Below are 23,491 nucleotides of genomic sequence, written 5' to 3'. Positions count from 1 at the left end.
ATTAAACTTGATTAGTATTATATACAGTTAAACCAAAATAATTTTTATATTTCAAAAAGAAATCATCTAAATGCTCTAAATAAAAAAATATGTTCAATTCATTGTTAACATACGTACGGAATATTTGTTTTTTTGTAGGTAATTATTGTACTACTCTTCCAAGACTTTTCCTATACCATTCATTTTATTTTATTTTGTGACACCAAATTGAAATGTAACACCATCGGCGATCTCTTTCTTTCTGGACTGACATGCAATAATAATTTCAATTTCAATTTCTAGTGTATTCTATATTGACTGAATTGTGGAAAACTACAAATTGACAAACAAAAATAAATAAATAGTAAAAAGAATAGCGTTTTCATCTTGAAATAGCCACTTGTGAACGAAAAACAGATTCTAGAAATCAACTCATTAAGATAATATGTATTATTGTTTAAATACAGCAATAACACTAATAAATAATAATCACAATATGTATATAATTAATTGGTATATGTTCGAGTATATTTATCTCCTTATATATATATTTTTTTTTTATTGATATATTGTGATTTTCTAAAAATTTCCTCCAATAACATAGCATATCAACATTCATTTTTTATATATAAATATATTAAAAAACATATACAGCAATTAATTTTTGTTATTTGACTTCAAAATATATAAATAAATAAACGATAGACTTAATTTGTAGTTGAGATGATTATTTAATATAGTATCAAAGAAAAATATTGAAAAGATTTTTTGTATATGCATTTTTGTGTGTGTATATATATATATATGTATTGAAATGATATATGTTTGGATGGTGAATGAAAAATAAATATTGAATAAAAGTTTTGTAATAGAACCGAGAGATTATGAGTATGTTTGGTTTTGATTTTTTAAGTTGCATTGCCATTTGAATATACTATTTTTATAAGAAAAAATAATATATTATTAATAAATAGTAATAAAGTTGAAATAAATTGTAGACTTGAAAGTATAGTAAACAATATATTTAAAATAATATAAATCAACACTACATATACAATGATACTCTTTCCATCTTATAAAAATATACTCACTTGTTTCACAAGGATGATTTGATGGTTTGAGGATGAATTCGTGACCGTGAGGTCATAGTTCTGACGTCTTCTAGTTTTTCAGGTGAAATTAACCATATTTTTATAAGACAGAAGAAATAAAAAATAAAAAAATAAAAAATATAATTTTATAAGACGTAGATAGTATATAAATCTTCAACACACATATCCACTTGTGTAGATATGTGTGTTTCTTCAAGAATGATTACTACATTTGTGGTGGATCATCTCTTGATCTTATTTATCTCAATGAGCATGAAATTTTGGAAATTTTAGTACATTGTCATTGGTGTTAATCTTTGACACTTGTATGTGTTTATAGTCTCAAGCTCATTTCTTATCTCTCTCTCTATATATATATATGATAATATTCTTTATTAAATAAGGAAGAAATTAATTCTTGTATTTATTTTATTTTATTTTATTTTGTGTGAGTTTGATTGATTCCGTAGAAAGACGAACAAGTCGAAGACCACACAAACTTTGTGAAAGTATCAGATCGACAAATACAAATGATTCCAAAAGCTTCTTAGTTAATTATTTAAGGAGCCGTTGGTATCAAGTTTCCCGCCTTATTTCTCCCGACTAATCTATTCGCTCTTCGACCAGGTTAGCGTGTTAATTATGCTATAAATTCATATTGCTTTTATCGATCATATGTTTTGTTAGCTTATTATTCTTCAAATCCAATCCATGCCAGAATAATTATTTTAGATAACTTTTTCATATAATTAATTCTTTTGAAAACTCGTATGTTTATTAGATTGTTCGCAGTCTTCTTCTTTTTTTTCTTCCTTAAAAGATACTCTTTCTGTCCTTTAATTTTATGTTAATTTCCTTCGTAATTTACTAAGGAATTGAGCATTAAATTGACGGACGAAAAAAATATTTTATAACACAATACATGTAATAATAGGCAGTGAAACCTCAATCTCTATTAAAAATTATGGATTCTTTCTTCAAATTAGTATTTTAGAAATGTGACCTTGAAGAAAATTCATTAAAAATATAATGCACGACTTTTTCAAAATTGTGTCTATTTTATAGTTCTTCGTTTTCTTTTATACACGCGTGTGTGTATATATATATATATATATGTTGTTGGGGTTTAACATCCATTAAAATAGCACCTAATAAGATTTTTCTATTATTACAAACAACATATTGTATATATTAATATAATACAAATACAACATATGTTATAGTCTCAACAACACAGAATATTACTAACAGCATATGCTATAATCTCATACATCATACACAATAGTACTTATTAAAAAACAGAACATGTCTTTATTATACATAACATGTGTTGTATTGTAATATTAATGTATACTATTTGCATATATGACGTGTGCTGATACACATGCCCCAAATTTTGTATCTAGAAGAATTAGATATGTCAAATTTTAGAAAAAATTTCCAATTTAATGAAATGCATACGGATATGTCAGATTTGATTAAAGCTTGTAAATAGTTTTTTTTTTTTTTTTTTGGCAAAACTCAATTTTATTGCACGTTATACTCAAAAGCATTGTCATTTCAATGTTACAATGCAAAATTCATCCGCCAAAATTATGTCAGAATCTTTTTCATTTTTGGGGAGGGAGGGAGTAGAATGCATGAATGACACATTGCTTCTTGCATATATCTTCCCTAACAAACCATTAATCGTACATTGCATATTTGCATCGCAGCTCTATTAATGGAGGAGAGCGCGAGCAAGAGCAGCGGTGTCGGGAGGCTGATCGGAAGCTCAATGAGCTTCATGCGCAAGTGTCTGTTCCGGGTCCTATCCGTGGGGCCGATCCCGGGCCACATCGCCGTGATTCTGGACGGCAACCGGAGGTATGCCCGGAAGTGGAATCTGGGCGAGGGAATGGGCCACCACGCCGGTTTCCTCTCCCTCATGTCCCTTCTCAAGTACTGCTACGAGCTCGGCGTCAAGTACGTCACCATTTACGCCTTCAGCATCGACAACTACAAGCGACGCCCCGAGGAAGTGAAGGGCGTCATGGACCTCATGCAGGAGAAGATCGAGGGCCTGCTCCGCGAACAGAGCGTCGTCAGGCAGTACGGCGTGCGCGTCTACTTCATCGGCAACTTGGACCTCCTCAGCGACCCCGTCAAGCGCGCAGCCAAGGACGCCATGAGGGCCACCGCCGCCAACAGCCGCTCCATTCTCATGATATGCGCCCCCTACACGTCCACTGACGAGATTCTGCATGCCGCCCTCGAGTCCTGCCAGGACAAGGCGTCACAGATTTCCGGGCCATTGAACAGCGCTGCTGCTGCACAAAATGGAGAGGTCAATGATCATGGCGAGGAGACTAGGGATATAATAAAGTTGTCGGACGTGGAGAGACGTATGTACATGAGTGTGGCGCCGGATCCAGACATTCTGGTGAGGTCATCCGGGGAGACGAGGCTGAGCAACTTCCTGCTGTGGCAGACGACCAACTGCTTGCTCTACTCGCCCAAGGCGCTCTGGCCGGAGATCGGGCTGCGCCATTTGGTGTGGGCCGTGCTCAACTTCCAACGGTCGTATCCGTTTTTCGAGAACAGGAAAAAGCTGCTTTGATGATGGAATACGTACAGTTCCTGTTTCAGCAGACTTTGAGGGAAATACAAATGTATGTATGTTATGTCTAAGGTAATGTTTTCTTCAAAGAACATGCGTTTGGTAACATAAAACTAATGTTGTAAGGAATTGCCTATTCATAAATTACAATGTATTGTAGGTAACAAACACTGACTGTTGTTCATCACACCTATATGTATAATTGTGGAAATACTGAATCACAAGAACAGAAGATCCATAGTAGAAAAGAGATTAAAAAAAAAAAAAATACAAAATACGATAAATAGACCACTCGGTTTCACAAGGAATGAATAGTGCGCTACAAAAACAGCACGGTGTAGAATGGCAGGGCATGTTATGCAAACTTTCAAGACAGAATCAACGCCTAGGTTGGTGCAGGCGGGGGCGGTTGCAGAATACGCGCCCATTGGCCTTCACGAACGCTCCTACCGCTACACTCATGCCAGCCCACATGAGTGAAAATAACAAGTTCCACCAATCATATCGAACTGCAAAAGAATAGGAGGGGATCAGTAACAGGGCTTTAAGAGGCATTACTGTGAGATTTTTGAGAAATGCCAACGAAAAATGAAATATTTCTAGCCAATGCCATATCAAATGTTGCCAGGCTCGGGAAAACTTGGGGGGGGGGGGGGGGAAGAATATAAGCTCCATTAAAAGCATTACTAAGGTTTGGAACTTTTAATAAGACAGCATGAAAATTGATGTTAAGTAAAGTCTCTGTATAGGAGCACAGAAAGCAACAAATTTCGAAATTAAATCTAAACAGCCCCAAAGCAATCATGTTTCGCTTATAAGAAGATCCCCATCACACTTGTATAATCCCCAACGATTTTCCTTTCAGATGGAAAGAAAGAGCACAATTAATTTCACACAAAGTGATAGTTCAAAAATGTACTTTGCTGTTTGTAAGATCCATAAGTGTTTTTTCAATATTCTACAATATCATTCTTCCAAACTAACTTGGGATAATGCCCCTTACATTCAGTAAAGTAAACATCAGATATTTTTAGCAGCTAATAAATAAGAACATGCAAGAATACCACATAAAGAGATGTTAGCGTAAGTGCCTACTGTACTGACCTCTTCGAAGTGACATCATTGCAAAGAAGAAACCAGTCACAATTAGGGCAAGGGCCGCTGGAAAGGACTGCAAAATGAAATAGTATACATCAATCTGTCCTTTAAAATGTTGCAGGCATGAAGCAATACAATCAATCAATTTTCACTAGGGCAACTAATAACAAAAATATATTAAGGACAAGATCTGTCTGAGATAAAGATTGCACAGTAAATCTTCAAAATTTGATGCGGATACAAAATGTGCCTCTACAACTTTTGACCATCACTTTACAAACACATGAAACCCACAGATTATTCACAACTGTATCTGTCTTTTCGGATAATGGAAAGAGAAGAACAAAAATATAAAAGAAATAGGATATAATCACCAAATATTTATAGATAAAATATTTTCACTAAAGAAATCCTCAATTTTCAGCTATTTCAACACATAGGAAAACTTTTTGAGCCCATCGTTGAATAAAATAAAATGAGGACTCTAGTATTAATACCACGTTTACTATGTGCATGTTGGTTTAGTGTTTTTTTTTGTGAAGCATGGGGAATTATAAAAGTATTAAGGGCTGAAGTTTTGTGAGTTTTTGTTGACTTTTATTATTATGTAAATATATTGTACGTGTAATACTAGAACACTAAGTGAACACAGTTAGGATTAAAATTTCCATTTGAGCATACTAATCTCATGAGCATCTTTGAAACATTATGATCTAGAAGAGCAAAGAGCTCATTTTGGATCTTAGAAAATACACAAAGGCATATGAAACATAAGAAAGCTACCAACTACTATGTTTACTCACAGCAATAGCTTCAATGCCACCTTTCTCTGCTGTAGGAGTCATGCTTCGAGATACAGAAAGAATATAATGTCCTTGCAACAAATCAATTGCATCCTTCAAAAAAGGGAAACAAAGATACTTATCAGGATTTCAATGAAACAAGGAAACTAGATAAGCAACTATTTTGGGAACAAGATAACTAAAGGAAAAAGCTAGAGAGAAACAGAGGAAAAACAAAATTGAAATCCCTTGAGTTATAACAAAGTCAATGTTTGACGAAGAAAAGCTAAAGCCAGTGATAGTTGACCAACTAGGTGGAGCTTCTATATATTTGCTATTGATTAGGTATCAGGGCGTGAATGTATACAAACCTGCTTTGTGCCATCACAGAAGTTGTTTAAGTAATACCGCATAAGAGCATTATAACCATCAGTTATAATCCCCTGGATAGTCCTCTGACCATACCTGTGTCAGGAAGATATTTTCAAACTAAGGAAAATAAAATAAAATAAAAATAATCTATGCATTCACTAGTAAGTATAAACTTGAATCATTCAAACAATAAATTTATTCTCTTTGTTTGTAAACCAAAACCCAAGAGTGTAAGAATTGAATCACAATTTACATTGAGATTCTCTAAAAGTGATGGTGAAATTCATAGTTGCATGTACAAGTTATTTGTTGTAAAATGTGAAAAATAAACTTAACAAATTATTAGATTCGGGCTGCAAGGAAATAACTAGTACCATTGGACATTGTGCAATATATAGTATTCATCTATGGATAGCTAACCAATTATGTAATATGTAGACATATTAGACAAATAGTTCTATTAGTAAGAAAGAGTGGGGATTTTGTTTACTTGGTGACTTTTATTTTAATGTTTGATTTATTTTTTTTTTAATTTTATTATTATTATTATTATGTTTTTTTATCGAAAATGTCGGTTGATATGATATTTCGTATGGAAAATAAGTGTCGGATATCATTTTTTTAGGGTGAGAGAGAGTGAATAAGAAAGAAAAAAAACAAAAACAAAACGATGTTAGCCAATTTTGTCGGTCGACATTTACTCACTAATTTATTTCCTGTTTAGTATATTCTACAGAACTTCATTTGTCCTATGATGTTAGCAAACTTTGGCAGTCAACAAAGTATTCTATATCATGATATTCAACAAATTATTTTAATTTTAAATAAGGATTTGTTTCTTAGACCCAAAGTACTAGTTACTAAAGTATTTCCTGATTATCAGGATCAGCTTCTAAAGTCTAAGATATATTATTTGTTTTTATTATGGAGGCAAAACTACATGTATCTACAAATTCTACCAGAAGAGATACAGTATATTGTTGACATAATTAATTTCTTCAAAGTACCCACCATCTTTAGATTCAATGTGCTAAGTAAAAGATATATTATACATACCTGACGAAATCTCCTTTCAATGCAGGAGTACCAGAATACTGTATGCTAATGTCATCCCCATGGTTGGCCCATACTGAAGATAGAATTGGAGATATGAAAATGCATAAGAAGAATAATAGGTGAATAAATTTGACATCATCCATATTCCAGCAGAAAACATTTTGTGTCTAAATAGTAGGTGAAGCAAAATTATGGCATACCTATTTTCCGTACAAAACATCAAATCCAACAACTAGTACACCAAGAAAACAACAAAAACCAAAATACAAAAAGAATAAGAATATGAGAAATGTGCTTTAAAGATTGGTTGGTTCTTACGAATTTTATAGTTGTCATCAAAATTGGGATGTGAGCTGATCGTTTCCTCAGCATCAAAAACACCAAGCCTTTGAAGTTGAAATTCAAGCATCTTACGAGCAATCATGCTCTGGGGGAAAATGGAGAAGAAATCAGAAAGTGAAGTAGAAGAGATGATGATATACGCATATAATATACAAGATATAATGTTAACTATTCAAATAGTTACTTTCAAATATACTCTAGTTTTCATTATGATTAAACATACTAGAAGATTTTATGTAGACAAATCCTTTCAAAATGAACATGGGAATTTTTATTGAACTATTCGACTTGGAAAATAATGACTACAAAAAATGAAGTCACACATTATCCATGAAAAAAGCCATAGGAGACAGTCTATCCACTTTTTCATGGCATGCATGCATAATCATTCTCATAACACGGAGAGACAAAAATCACCTTATCTATGATATATAGGTCATCAAGAATTTAACTTTTGTGTGATAGATGACAAATTATTACCAGATTATAGTTAAGGGTTTATGGTTGAACCAGAAAATAGTAAAACTGTGAGAGAAGTTATAGAAGACATGTAAAAATCATTTGTTTTAGATCTAATAGTGTCCTCAAGAAAAATGAATGTGTCAACTTAGACCACTGAGATTAGAGAAATATGAATACCGTTAGGCATTGATAATAAGAGATAAAAGCCATGTTCTATCTTTTTCAAATGTGACAAATAGAAATAGAAATATGAAATAAGTATTTTGCTTTTTAAATCATATATAATATTTATTGATGAAATAAAAGTCATGTATAACGACTAATCTCCCATTCTCCCTAACAAAATTATATCTAATCTGATATATGCTAATTACAGTTTTAATATTGTCACAACCCATGGCCTTTCTATCCCACAATTGCATTTTAATCTATTGCTCTTTTTCTTGAAGATTCAAAATTGTTTAAGAGGATAATATATTATGAAATAGTGAAATAGACCTTTAAAATTAAAATTAAAAATCTAGAAATAATATCTTCCAAAGTGATCATTATAGATCATTTATTTCATGCATCTTTGGTTTGCATCCATGTGTAGGCAATTAACATGTTACATTTCCAATCCAGAATATGTAGCAACCATGCTATCGATTTCTATTTCTGATACTTTACCGGCTAGACAAAGAACTCATGTGTTTTCTGATTCGATGTAAAATATAATACAAGGCCAAAGAAATTATCGAGATTGTGAAAGTAGGTGTCCAATATTTCTTTTCACATGCCTGTGATGTGTTACATGCAACAATTTCACAGATTCACAATATAACAAGGAGGAGAAAAGATAAACCTGGGTGACATTTGTTCGATCCAAGCAATCAATGCAATTGGTCCGCACGACTCCTGATTGTGCTTCAAGTTTCTCCCCCTTCTCATTTAACAAGAGATACCTATAACACCCAGAAGATAATGCAATGAGTAACCCTTATAAGTTAACCCAAATTGTTATTTGAATCATGAATCATTAAAAACCACGTGAGTAACCCTTTGTTCTTGGCAAACCACATTGAAATTACTACTATATTCAACTGCGCCTAAGGACCATCTCAATTATCAGCTTAGTCATTTGCTGACATTCAAGTGCTCAAAATCCTGCCATCATGTAAATATTTGTTATTACACATGCGACTATAAGATTTCACAATCCTAGACTTGACTCCTTCCTTTTCCAGTTTTTCTAATCCACTTCCCTGTTATTCTCGCTCACATTACTTCTAATCAAGCCTAAAATAGCTTAAACACTGCCTGTATATAGTGCCACAAGAAATGCACTCATTAGAGAACAGGGGCAGCATAAGAAAATAGGCTTGTAACTATAAATATGAATTAATTTCGGGTACTGACACTATAAGAACATAATGCAAATAAAATGCATTTACACTGAAGTTCCTTGTTCTGCTACACTATTAATAGTTGAGATGAAATAAAGTGGAATATTGTAAAGAATAATTAATCAATACCAGTGTAATAACATTGGATATATTCCTACAGGACTATAGGAAATATATATATATTCAATCTTCGCATCTTGCGTGTATTATAGATGCCTTAATTGACCCCTTACATTTAACAACAAACAATTTGGATTTTTATCATATTTTATATAAAAATGTGCTGATTCTATGTGCAAGGAGACAGTGGGTTTATTGTAGGCAGACAGAATTATTCGCGTAACATAATTTTTTTAATTCCGAGTGACTTCAACAATCAAGATTCAATAGTACATTGCTCTGACAAAAATTAAGCTTTATATGTCACATTATTTGAGGTACGCCTCAAAAACTAAGGGATACCTCTAGATGCTAGTTCACAGTTCATTGAATCAGCTATGCTACATACAGTATACTATACCATCACAAAATATTAGAATGTCAATGACTAATGCTCATTTTCTTCAAAAATCTTTAAGGATGTAGCTGCCCTAGTGCAATTATATATTTCTATCTTTCACTTTGAAGGCTTGAGCAATTTATAGTCATTTTTTTGCATGATCAATTCTGGGTGAAGATAGCATCCATACCCTGGCAATTTATGTACAGAAAACAAATATAAAATAAAAGTAAAAGCTCTCTTCTAAAACTTAGGATGGAAATACCACGATACTGGCAAGTATGTTAATAAATAGCTACTGAATTACACCTTAACTAGCATTCCAAAAACAAATAAGTTGATTTCACGAACTGGATTAAAACAATACTAGCAGTAAATTTTTATACAAATGGGAAAAGCATGAAGTTCAAATCAGGTGAGAAACCAACATGCTCTTTCAAAATGTTTCCGTACCTGCTTTTAATGAGAAAATCCTCAATTTGCTCATAAAGAATGGAAAGGCGCTCAAAATGGATATGTCCACATATCTTATGAAAATCAAAATGGAGATATCTGCAAATTGTTGGAGAAGATTAGCCAGATTTAATGTAATCATTGAATGAATATTGATCAGATTGGAAGTCTACCTCACATCGTCACCAGCAACAGCTTCCATTGCACTTCCAAACTTTTCAGACAAGCGTCCCTCACCTCCATGCTGTTGGAAGTTGAGAAAAATATGATCAAGAATGCCAACTTAACAATCATGATAATAAACAAAATGAATGTCAAACAAATTGCAAATTATAAAGTTGTTATGATAATCTGCAAGCACAAAGAAAGATTAATATACCTTGTTAACTAAATCCACTGCAATAACATTTCCGTATTTTTTCCTTAGATCCAAAAAGTGTCGCTCAGCTACACGAGGCTGCAGAGATGTGTATAGGGTGCAGTCAGAAAACATATACTTTGTGTTAGAATGCAATCACAATAGAACAACCAGAAAACCACTCACTGCTTCCTCGGGCTTCACAATTTCAAACTTTGGCTTATATGTCAAATCAACAATCTGATCCCAAAGAAAGGGCATTGAACCCCGAACCTAAAAGAGAGAATGGGAATCAACAATAAGTGTGCATAAGTTTGATTTAGCACATTTCAACAGTTGAAAAATAAAATAAAATAATAATTGACTTTGGAAAAACTGATTTAGCACATATATTTCAATCAATAGCATAACTTCTGCCTTTAACTTTATTGAGTTTTTTATTTTTGTTTTTTCGTGATAGAAAATTGATACCTATGCTCTAGTATCAGATACATGGTTATCTAGCAACTCAAGCCAACCATGCATCATATATATGCAAGAGACATGATAAAAAGAGGGCCAACTTAAATATTTATGTAAGTATGAAAACATTTAGACTAATTTGGTGGCAGGTGTAAGTAGTTGGAGCTACTCTTCTAGAGACAGGCACATGTTATGTTCACCTGAACAAACGATGCTGTATATCCCTTCAATTGTATGATTTGTTCAGTTTCCACAAAATTGGCAACAAATCCATCAGAATCAGCCCCTCTTCTCCACATTCGAGTGCCTTCAAAACAATGAAAATGAAAATAAACTGGAGTAGAAATATTAAGCAGATGCTGTAATATATCCCAAAACTGATGACTGTAACTTTACCCTCAGATATTTAAATGAGTTGATAAAGTAAAACTTCGTCTCAAACTTTACCTTCTTGTTATTTTTCATGCAATGAATAATGACAGTCACTAAAGTGAATATATTTTACCATTGTTCATATTAGATGATGTAAATGACCGTCTCACCTAAAAGCTTAAGCTGTTAGGGATACACATTATTTATTTATTTATCTACAAACGGGAGTTGATCGAACAAAAATAAAATTCAACTCGGGAGATGCAACTTCAGTTTGGGATTGTCACAAGGAAAAGGAGTAAAAAGTGTGAAACTTGATCACTATTGAGTAAACCATAATTGCTTTAGTGGTTAGAAACTTAGGAAATCACACTAACACTCAATTGAAGCTCAAGATTGGAGGCATACATAGATCATCCATAATTGTTAGACTGTAACCAAGTAGCTGGTATATTGTCTCTAGAACTCTTAAACTCTTTATGAAAAGAGTTTGAAAACTTATCATCCGGGAGTTTGCAATAACCAAATAATAGAAAATATATTAAGATGATACTTGTTCGTGTTCATAAGGTGTACTTTCCTTTTCAGGAGACAACTAGTAATAACTCTATTTTTGCAATAAGTAGCTTCAAAATGGGTGACCTCAAGGAAATTTCCTTAAGTGCACGCAACTAACAACAAAGGATATTGAGAATCATTCATATTGATTTGTGAGGTTAGCTATAATCAAAATATATAATTGGCCACTGTGGTGAAGCTGGTGTGTTACAGATTGAGATGACCTCAGTCAGATAGGACAGGACCCGAGACCCAACCCGAATAGGTTTTACAAAATCCAGGACCAGACCTAACTCTACCCACAGCCTGACAACAGACTTGGGATTGGGAGAATTTAGATTAGAATTAACTATTTATGCTTAGGGTTTTATTTCTCTACTAAAAGATATAAGTTGTATATATGTGGGATCAACAACTTACATAAACTAGCAAATAGCCTATCAGAGCAAAGATAAATAAGTACATTTTTAAAGTACATTTTTTAAGTGGGGATGTGTAATAAACTAGATACTTGAGAATATTTTAAGAAGATTGATATGACTACTCGTGTCAATAATATACTAGTCCCTCCATCCCAAATCTTTTCCTATTATTTCTAATTTGAGATGTCCCAAAACTTCTGCAACTTTTCTTTAATTACACCCATTTTTTCCATTTCACCCTTCTAAATACAATTTATGAAAATATCTAAACAAAATGTAGGGGAAAATAATAATTAAAAGAAAAAAACTATCAAAATTATAACTTCTAAAAATTGTACCAAAAGAAAAACAAGCAAAAGAGAAGGGAGAAATGTAGTATTCTTTGGGGGAGCTCACCAACAACACTAAACTAAACATGTTTGTTCTAAAGTAGCTTTTGAAAAGATAACTTCATGGAAGGTTTTGCCAAGTGTGAGCAAATGTGGACAAAGCATACTAAGACGGAACTATTGCGAAGAGGCGAGATTGTTACAATTATAGCAAGAGCAAAGTATGCATTCAAATTCTAACCAAAGATAGCTTAAATGTAAATGTAAACATGGGAAAAGACCTGGCACAAGGACTTGAATATATGACCATTAAGAGAATCCAATCTCGAGAAAACATACAAAATTGTACATGCAAACTTTGATGATAGGCCTAACACAAGTATATGCACAGGTTTCATCCTTAATTATGTAAATATATATGCAGCAAGATGGTCCCATGATCAAAGCACACATGCAAGATAGCTAAAAACATATCATAGTGGAAAGGCTAATCCTTGTCCAAGACATACTGCATAGAAGCATTATGCTACACTCTGCTTTTTACCTGTTTAGTAAGTATTATACTGTGACAAGGGAGGAAAACACATTGAAAACAAAGAAAGCAGGTAGTTGAGTAAGGACTTACCTGTTCTCCTTGTACATCTTCGTGCAATCAGCGTAACATCGAGTATATCTTTGCCTATGGCAGTTTGAAAGCTATGAAAACCTAAAGAATGTTAAGAATTTGCTTCGTGTATAAGACTTGTAGCATGAGATGAAGAAAAACATGACATTCATAAGGATACTGCCTTGCATGACAGGAAGTAGGAAAGGGTCAAGCTGCACAAGGGCATAATTAGATTCAGCAATTGAAACATCTAAATGACACTGCATCAGGTAGGTTGGATCTGTGATTCATTCAGAGAGCCTACCTTGTTATCTATAAGTACTTCTAGCATATAGTTATTCCAAAGAAACCGTGGATCTGCCTGAGGAAAGAATTTATAAAGAAAGAAATTGATTACATGAGTGGAAATAGTGAAACAAATGTAATTTTTCAACTCTGAGTAACAAACAGTACACACGAAGTTGAAGTTATGATTATGTAAGCTTTAAGCATAGACTATTTTCTAACCACTATACATTCAAAAACATACCTGTCTCCAAAGAGGAAGGACTTTTGATTCATCACCTAAATCATGCAGCCGTTGGACACTGCAAAACAATTCAAAGAAAGTGTGTATATAGTAAACATCAAAATCTGGAAAGCCAGTTTTCCTCATAAAAGAAAGGGTTAGCTTTTAGGTTGGGATAATTATTTTATCAAGGTGTTAGTCACATGAAGGTCTCAACAACAAAATATTAATAAAGCAAGAAAGTTGTTATGCATCCTTCAGATAGTAGATGGCAGTCATAATGCACTATTGAGAAGGACTAATAAAACCTCCTAGAGACAAAATGCTGATGGTTAGAATCAGCTTCCTCATACCAAAAGATCAAATCTACAAAATGGAAGTGATACATTACGATTAGTCAAAAAGAGCAATAACCATGATTACATCAATATCCAAGAAAGGTGAACTCATTGGTAGTTGTTGTCAATAGCATTGTCCCCCATAAAGGACAATCATACAGACTTGTTCCCAGTGACCAATATTTTCCTCCTTTAAGTATTTAATTTAGGAGACATATGGGAACTATAGCAACAACTATATATTACTTTTAATTTTTTTAAATATTTTTTTTTATTAAAGAATACATGCTCATAAGGCCATAAGATGCATGGACTCACCTAGAGGATTCAAACCAACGATCCAACATACAAGAGACTACATATCAAATCATTGAGACATTACCATGGTAACAACAAAAAATTATACTATTGACAGATTAAGGTGGATTTAATCTATAATTTTTTCACCAAATCAGGAATTGTTATACTCCTCAAAGCCATACAGTCTCAAATGAACACACAAAAATTCCTTCAAAAATTATTTCGAGCCAGAAAATAAAGCAACCCCCGGATATTTCTTAGTTCACGATTCCTGATTATCATTACATATAATCCCATGCTTTTCTTCATTATAAATGTGATACATCCATCAAAATAAGTTATGCTCTCTATCATATATTAATCCAGGGGCTTGTATTCTTTTTGTTTTGGATCTTTAGGGGGATTTTAAATTTGACTTTTGCATGGAAAAAAAAAAGAAAAGAATATCATTTTTTATATATATTTTAAATAGATAATAGTATTATATGTGATGTTTCTTAAGAGAGAATTTATTTCGCTATATTGCATAGTGGAGTCACCAAGATTGAAAATATTTGATGGGGCTAGAAAAATAATTTAGAAAATAATGTTGACAAAATCTGATAAGGCTAACAAAATAATTTAGAAAACATCTCAAGCATGATATTTTGAGCTTCATGTCATTAGGTATCTCACAAGAGAGGCACTAGCTTTTCCTTTTGGCAAATAATTAATGCATGAAAAATATTTGCAGGCAAATAATTATGCTCCCAATTCAATTTTTTTTTTTTTTTATTGTTATCTATTTTCTAGTACTTAAGTTTTTAATTATTAGTATGTTATGTTTGTATCGACATCTTTGTCATCACATTCAATATAATACTTGAAATTCAATATTAATTTTTTCTTGTAGTGCAAGTGAAAAAATACAGTTGCCTTTGTTTAAGTTGACTTAGCAGAATATGCATATGATTATTATGCTTTCTCTTGAAGATATATATATATATATATAGCTTCCTTTGATAATTTATCTAACCCATAAAACGTTGTCTTTCTACTATGTTTTTTGTATCAACAACTGTTTTGTCTTGGGTAAAATGTAAGTATTGTATATTCCTCTTCTAATGTCATTTGAAAATAAAAATAAAAATATTGGTATATAACTCCTTATAATTGATATAGACTTGATATAACTAACATATAAAATGCTTAATAATCAATGTAAACATAGATTAGAAAAATCAATAATAAATGTATTTAGAACATCAATAACAATAAAAATGAGAGATCAATTGGAAAAACTAAATTTATTTAATTCTTCATTCTATTTGAGCATTTTAAATGATTATTAAACCTCTTCAAATAAGTAATAGCATAATCTAAAACAGTTAATAGAGATTGGCTTGTTACCTTTCTTTGAAGAATCTCTTTGGGAAGTGTGTTAATGAACTACCAGTTTCAGGGAATTGGTTAAGGATCTAGGCCTTTTGGATCTTCCTCTGCAAGGTGGCAGCTTTACTTGGATAGGAAATAGGCTCAGGTTCTTAAGCAGTATTGACAAATTCCTGATTTCTAGTGAAATTTATGCTCCCAAAATTGTTTTTGCATCGGACCACCGCCCAATCTGACTTAAGTTAGTGAATGAATCTGCTGGTTCAAAACCTTTGAATTCTATAACCATTGGATTGAAGACCTAAAATTTAGAGGATTGAATTCTAATATCTTATGGTGCATAATTCCTACCCATCTCAGAGTCAAAATCCATTCAAGCTAAGAAAAGACAAAAAAAATAAAAATTGAAGGACCATCGAAGGTTGGGATTGGTTATAAAGCTAGTGTAGCTTTAGAGCAGACATTGATCATTTCTTGGAGACAATGAATTCGGAAAGCATACTATCGTGAAGCCCCATTAAACAAGATTTACGGGGTGAGGTTATCTCTTGCCATAGTTGTCAATCACGGATAGCGGTGCGTAGCGGTCAATATCTAAAATGCTATAGCGGAATAGCGGATAGCAGTGTGACCGCTATTTAAATATTTAAGCATATATATATAATTATTGTATATACAAAATTATATAAAAAATACATAAGAAAAACCTATAAATTAATTTTATAATTATCACCCAAACCAATAAAAAGTGAATATATATATGATTATAACTATTAGATAGTTATATAAGAAAAAACAATTAGATCACTATTGTGTAATACATATATATCAAAACTAATCAGATTCAAAATCTGATAAAAAAATTTCTTCCTCATTTTCATCATCCTCACTGCTCAATTACTTTTGTCAATATATCTTTTCTTCTCTTCTTCAATCTCATCAATTATTCAATTGTATGTTTGTCACCTTGTATAATATCATTTCCCTTTTTAGAGCTAGAAGTACCTATAGCTTTCTTTCTCATTGATGTTTGTATATTAGTGTAGATAGCAGACCTATTAACATCAACAACTCCCCTAGTCAAATTATCATGGTGAAAAACTAACTTATCCTCCACAATTATCAACTTCTTTAATTAACTACTCATTGGAATCATTCAAAACAATAGGACCAATCACATCATTGTTACCATAATGATCTAACAAATTTTGGTTATACTTGATATAAATCAAATCTTACAATTTTTGACTTTCTAATTTGTTTCTTTTTTCGGAATGAATTTAAAAATTTAGTTAAGATTTAAAATAAATGTTTTTTTTGTCTATATTATAATAAAAAACATACATTTTATAGATTAAAGTAAGATTTCAAGTATTTACGTGTTAATAAATAATCCAATAAGCTACAATAGTGGTATAGCGTAACGTAGCAGAGTGCCGCTACACCGCTATTGCGTAAACGCGGAATCGCGGAGCGGCCGTAGCAGCAGATTGCCTTTTTGCTACGCTACGCCGCTATTGTGCCGCTATAGTGCGCTATTGACAACTATGTCTCTTGCACATCCTCTATTTGGAATTAAGAATGCAAAATGAATTTACATGGGAGGCAAAAATCTCCCCTTTCATCATGAATTGGTGAGATAGGCTGCCGCGGACCTCAAACAATATGATTTCTCTTTGTGTGGTGGAGATTGAGCTGAATTCTGTTGATGAGAAAAAACATGGACTTTTTCAGTATTTCTCGAAAATCTTCGATAATCCAGGATACTCCATCGCAGGTTTCAAAATTTGTTTCAATGTTTTGGTTGAGTCTTGTCCGAAGACCCTTTAGAGGCTCTTTCCCCATGCGACTGAAATAGAACCCCAGGACTGGTGGATTCAACTTAAATTTCACCAATGTTCTTAGGAAACACTCAAAGAAGATATCTTGCACTTTTTCGGGGATGTCTTTTCTAACAATTCTCCTCATTCAAAAGATTTTGTCACCCTTCAATATCTCGCACTTCCACCCCATCCCCTTGATTTGAGATTGGAGATTGAGGTCTAGGAAATCTATAATGAGGCTCTCCTCACAGCTACTATCGTGCTGTAACTCAGATGGATTTGTTTGGAAGCAAAACCCCAAATAGCTCGTTCTCTTTCCGATCATTTCGTTGGACACTCAACCTGACCCCCATGGAAAAGTTATTTGTCCTTGAAATGCCCCTCAAAAAGCTTCTATTTAAAAACTTCTTTACAACAATCTTTCCGTTCGGAAAGTTTTGTCAGTTAAGAGGATGCTAATGTCTTTGTCTACCAATGGAACTTTCTTGCAAGCTTTAAAACCTATCCTGGGGTACGGGGAGACTGTGTAGAGCTATTTCATTGGAATCGGAAAGTCACACAACAAAGTTGTTTTTAACGAGGAATTCAAGGTTAATTTGGTCATTTTCTGTGTCATTCCACAGTTGATGAACGGTACAGAGCTCATTTCCCCAATGAAGATATTCTGTCTTTCAAGCTTAACAATATTCAAGGCATCTCTACACCTCCACATATCCTCAATACCCAAACTCAAGACTATGCAGAATCCTCTAAACCCAGCTTGCTGGATAAAAACACCGATGGCTCACGCTCTGCTAAGCCGGATAAAAAGGTATAGGTGCAGTCACTAGGGATCATCACAAGCACTTCCCCTTCATTCTCTCCAAATATTTGGCATTGAGAATTCAAATGTAGCTGAAATTCTTGCCATTGCGCTCTACTAGATTCAATCTTACAAAGTCATCAAGACCCCTTCCCCACAATAGTTGCTGAATGCAACTCATCAATGCCCTTGGATGAATCTTAGGTTCTTCCCCTCCTTGGAAGCTAATTTATAACGTAAACAAGGTCCATCATTTGATAGAAAAGTTGCCTTTCATCATTTTCCAGCATATCATCATAGTTCAAATGAGGCTGGGGAGTTTTTGCTAAACATAGTTCTAAAGTAAACATAGGGTGTGTTTGTTTGGGGGTTTGGATTTTGAGTTGGGATTTGAATAGTAAAAATTTTGAATTTTAATAGTTGTATGATGTGATATAAATAGGGGTTGATGTGATGTTTTGAAGGTAAAATTGATTTTTAGTATAATATAAAAAATAAAAAATAGGTGTTTGATTTGATATTTTTGGGGGGAAAAATGGGATGAATAGTAGAAGTCCACCAAAATCCTTCAAACAAACACACCCTATAGTGTATTTTCCAGGTTGGAATACCTAGCGTCTTTTCTCACTTTGCTGCTATCTTTCATCTCTACTTTAATTAATCAAAATTTCCTCTACTCTACCAGAAAATACTGTTTATAATTATTATGACAGATTTGTTAAACTTTGAAATCAAATACAACAATTAGTCAACTATGCTTGTATTTAGATGATGATTATATTTCCTGTCATAATAATCATAAGAATAATTGAATAACAGTCGGTTACTCAACTCCAACCAAGTTAGTCATGAGGAATTTGTTTGCTGATCATATCACATTATGAATGCTCACACCTATAATAGTGATATACAAATAGCACCTAACCATTTTCATCAAGATATGTTATACGATAAAATATCAATTAGTCATCTTTAATATAAAGAGGTTTTTTGGGTTTAATAACTTTGCCTCATGATCCATGAACATACTAGGAAAGCTCTACATGATGGCAACACATTTATTAAAATAGAGCAGCATAAGTATAATAAAGAATATGTGGACAGTAAGCTTCACCTCAGAGTTATATTCACATCATAGGAGAAATACAGACCCGGACTCTTCTCTGCTACATTTAGCAAGCGAGAAAACTCACTCTCCGTCTTTTTCTGTTCAGAGAAGATACATGTTACAGAAGATGAGGAATTATAAAGTTTATTTATGCTCAAAAAGTGAGATGGAGATTTTCAAATAGCATACCTGTTCTTCTGGAGAGTTCTTGAGAGAATGATCACAGGGCAAAACTTTCATTGATGTAACTTTAAATATGGGATGACCCAAATGAGAACCAACACATTCACTTTCAGTTATCACTATAAAGTATGACCCTGAAAAGGTAAACAAAAAGATTAAATCATGAAATATAGAAAGCAGAACCAGAATAAAAACTAAGGACTACGGAAAGTTCAGGCCAGCATATTACAAGATCCTCTTTCATGAAAATTGAACATATCACACAGGTAAGGTTCCCTTTGCTAGTGCCACAGAGCAGTATAGAAGAATTTATATTTCACCTTGCACAAGGCTAGTATCATTGCAAAGCATGTCGCAACAAATTTAAACCATAGGTTACCTGAATCATTCAAGTATCTATTCAGTTCTAAATCTCTTTACAACTGCTGCTCTGTAACAAACTTCAATGGACATCTTGGCTTAATACTTCTAGGAATTTTTTGAATTCACTTTTTCTTTCAAACACTGTTAGCACATCCTCCAACCGTCCTTGGAAGAACTTTAAAAAATGGTTATTTAGGGTGTGTTCTTTTGTGTTTTTGCTTTTGCTTTGTATTTTGGTTCTCATATTTTTTAGGTTGAAATATTTTGAATAGAAAATGGATGTTGAATGTGATATTCTTTTTAGGGAAAATGATAGATTGAATAGTTAAAAATATTAATAAATACACAAGGGTACAAACTCTTAAATAATGTTTCTTTTAAGTTTGGAGATTTGGGTTTTTTATATATACAATGTTGAATGTGATGTTGTGTGAGAGAAAAAAAGTGTAGCTTTTTTTTGGGAACATGGAGTTCAAATAGTAAAAAACTGAATAGGAACTGAAAAGAAGCACACCTTTAGTTTCTTTCACCTTCACTTAAACCATATGACTGCTCAATGTTTTCTGTAAACAGCTTGAGGAATAAATTTTTGGATATTTTATTCTCATGGACCAAACAAGCAAGCATTTGGCTGAAATCCTTACTCGTGGTAATATGGAAGTAGCAAAGGAACAAGAATACATACACTTCTGAAACATAATTCAACTTGTTAGGGTGAAGTTTGTTGATTAAAGACTTGAGGCGTCCAATTTTAGGAACCCATGTTAACATATACGCCAGCAATGCCATTGTTTAGGTATGCCTAAAAACTATAGTTCTTGGACTTACTTGAAAGAAACCCAATTACTTTGGCATTATATGATCAAGTTTCATGACAACTTCAAGGATGAAAACAACGAAAAAGATAATGTACAATATACAATTAATCTACATACACATGGTAAAATCCAGTCCTCGTTTAAAGTCATATTCATCCAACACTCAAATTTATCTCCTCCGGAAGCTCCCACTGCTCCTAAGTTTATGCCATTCAAGAATTGTAGCATTAAGGATGTTAAGGACATTGTCTTCCAAACAGTGATTATCACAAGTATAAATAACCAAGAAGCACATTGCTGAATCAGTAATCAGGATGCAAACATCAGAAACACAACAATACACATGGGAATGGAAAATGCAAAGTAAGCTCAGTTAGCAACCAAGATGCAAATTAGGACATTTTGAAAACACTCCGTGCGAGTAATAGCTATGCAGACTAACAATCATTACAAACATCCTCAGCGCTAAATTCATTCAATGTGTGCACAGACGAACAATGTAACACGCCACATAAATCAATGAATAAATAGGAAATATCTACAAATTTCCAAATCAATTTAAAAAGGTGGGTACATAGATAAAAACTAATCAAAACTCAATAGCTTGCCTGCCAAAAGTTTGAGCATCCCAACGACACCATAGATAGTCCGAATTTTAGGCACACGAAGCGAGTTGCAAAGAGGTATCTCATCTGCAAAGCAGGGGAGAAAGAAATAAAATGGGAATAAAAGTCGGAGATTCAACAAACACAAACAATGCTGCCATCGAAAACAAAAGTGGGGATCAAATTAAACAGAAAATGAAATCACCAATTAGATTCATGGAGCCGTCGACGCGACTGATCGCCAGAAACGAGGCCGAGGAACCGTCCGTTGGCTCCACCACGTACTGATCAGGGAATTCCCACAGCCTCATTCTCGTGTGCAGCTTCAATCCTGGATCCGCCTTGTCCATCATTACAAACTGGAAAGAAGAAGCGACAAATCAAGAAGATGCGAATCAAGAAACGACAGAACCCAAATCATTAATCGTTCAATCAGCCTTACCTACAAGATCAGAGATTTCTTCAGATTTGCGGAAGACACGATGAAATTGAAAATTCAAAAATTAAAAAAGAAAAATCAATTTTTTTTGAAGGAGTGAGAGGAACGCAAGAATTGGAATTGGAATTGGAATTGGAGGAGGATATTAATGATGTGCATGTGCGGACAGTCACAAAACGAAACTAACAGAAACTCCGCAGAACTTGGGCTGTTCTCTCCTCAAAACTTTTGCTCATAAAAAAACCCAATGTAATAATTAACTTTTAATTCCACAAATAAGTATTCACATGTAATTTATTTTAAACAATAATTTATATAATTAAATAATTTATTTTAATGATGTATAATTTTCAATTAATTATTGTTAAATCTCCAATGTCTATCAAACCTTCGATACCTCATTAGAAAACATTATGTGGCTAAATATATATATATATATATATATATACTAGTACTCTTTCTTTTCTTTTTTTTCTAAAATTATATTGAATTGTGATGGGTTAAATTATACTCCTCTCCAACAATTTAAAAAATATTGTATTGTATAGTTAGCTAGATATTGAAATAGCATCCAACCTATCCAAATTTTTGCAATTTTTTAATATTTGTTGGGTTTTGTTTACAAAATGTTAAAATAATAATAATAATTATTATTATTATTATTATAATAATCAATTTTTCAAGAAAAGCATGTTAAATTTATTTTTTTCCTCATCACATTAATTTTTTATTATTTTTAGAATTTATAATTTTTTTAAAAAAAGTTTATCTAAAGAAAGCCTTGAATTTTTTTGAAATTTTCAAAATTTCATTATATAAATGATATGACAAGCTGTTTAAAATAAATTAAAAGCATATATTAAATACTCCCTCCATCCCACATAATATGTCCTTATTTTCTAGAAATATAATTATACACTTTAATCACATTTTAAATTTTAAATTTTATAATTTTTTAAATTTTAATTAAACTATTTATTTATCTTAATCTTAATCTTAATCTATAATTATTTTTACTAAATAATAATTATTTTTACTAATACACTTCTTAATTACCTACTAATTATACTTTACCTAAATTCTCGCCCAAAATATATGTGACGGAGGGAGTATTAAAGAGTTTTTAGATACATGTAAATCTATGGGAGTGTTTGTCCGACCTTAAATTTGGGGTTTTTACTATACAAATACTTGCAGAGCTTGCACAGCCAAAACTTTAAATTTTGGATTGTCCACCAATATGTAGACAATGTGCATGCTTTTATTTTTATTTTTTTAAAAAAATTAAAATATTCTTTAATATTATTATAATTAAATGAAAAAAATATATATACAATATATATGTCATTTTGTAGAGAATAAATTTTTTTATAATACAAATAAATAAAAATTTAAATATATATATATTGGGTATAATATAAATTCATAATCAAATCATACAATATAAATTTTATCAATTAAATTTAATACACATTTATATTATTTTATTCATTATCCATCAAATTAATACACATCAAAATTCCTTAAATTCCAACCAAACCCAAACACAAAAGAAACAACAAAATTCAAACCCATCTCAAAATTCAAATAAAAACCAAACCCAAACT

The 23,491-nt window shown here is 32.5% G+C and overlaps 2 protein-coding genes across 3 annotated transcripts; one reads left to right on the top strand and one right to left on the bottom strand.

Moving 5' to 3' along the window:
* Window positions 1–2,793: 2,793 nt before the first annotated feature.
* LOC127242139 (dehydrodolichyl diphosphate synthase CPT3-like) lies at window positions 2,794–3,944 on the top strand. Its single transcript, XM_051261541.1, has one exon. The coding sequence runs from the start codon at window positions 2,794–2,796 to the stop codon at window positions 3,667–3,669; it is 876 nt and encodes a 291-aa protein (XP_051117498.1). The 3' UTR covers window positions 3,670–3,944.
* LOC127242138 (phosphoinositide phosphatase SAC6) lies at window positions 3,863–22,093 on the bottom strand. Of its 2 annotated transcripts, none has more exons than XM_051261539.1 (21): window positions 21,888–22,093; window positions 21,651–21,804; window positions 21,449–21,532; window positions 19,666–19,793; window positions 19,483–19,574; window positions 13,756–13,813; window positions 13,531–13,587; window positions 13,405–13,438; window positions 13,245–13,325; window positions 11,139–11,245; window positions 10,663–10,749; window positions 10,498–10,575; window positions 10,292–10,362; window positions 10,119–10,217; window positions 8,626–8,725; window positions 7,296–7,404; window positions 6,978–7,050; window positions 5,921–6,014; window positions 5,571–5,663; window positions 4,774–4,840; window positions 3,863–4,178 (listed from the first exon to the last, which is right to left on the bottom strand). In XM_051261539.1, exons 2-21 carry the CDS (start codon window positions 21,796–21,798, stop codon window positions 4,048–4,050), a joined length of 1,791 nt encoding a protein of 596 aa, XP_051117496.1. In that variant the 5' UTR covers window positions 21,799–21,804; window positions 21,888–22,093; the 3' UTR covers window positions 3,863–4,047. The 2 variants fall into 2 exon arrangements, with proteins under 2 accessions (XP_051117496.1, XP_051117497.1); XM_051261540.1 differs by having other exon boundaries at window positions 21,892–22,093.
* Window positions 22,094–23,491: the final 1,398 nt, after the last annotated feature.

The sequence above is a fragment of the Andrographis paniculata genome, unplaced genomic scaffold, assembly GCF_009805555.1.
Source record: "Andrographis paniculata isolate CXL003 unplaced genomic scaffold, ASM980555v1 Contig86END, whole genome shotgun sequence".
Lineage (NCBI taxonomy): Eukaryota > Viridiplantae > Streptophyta > Magnoliopsida > Lamiales > Acanthaceae > Andrographis > Andrographis paniculata.
The sequence above is the reverse complement of the archived record's forward strand: the minus strand, read 5'-3'. Positions and strand labels throughout refer to the sequence as shown.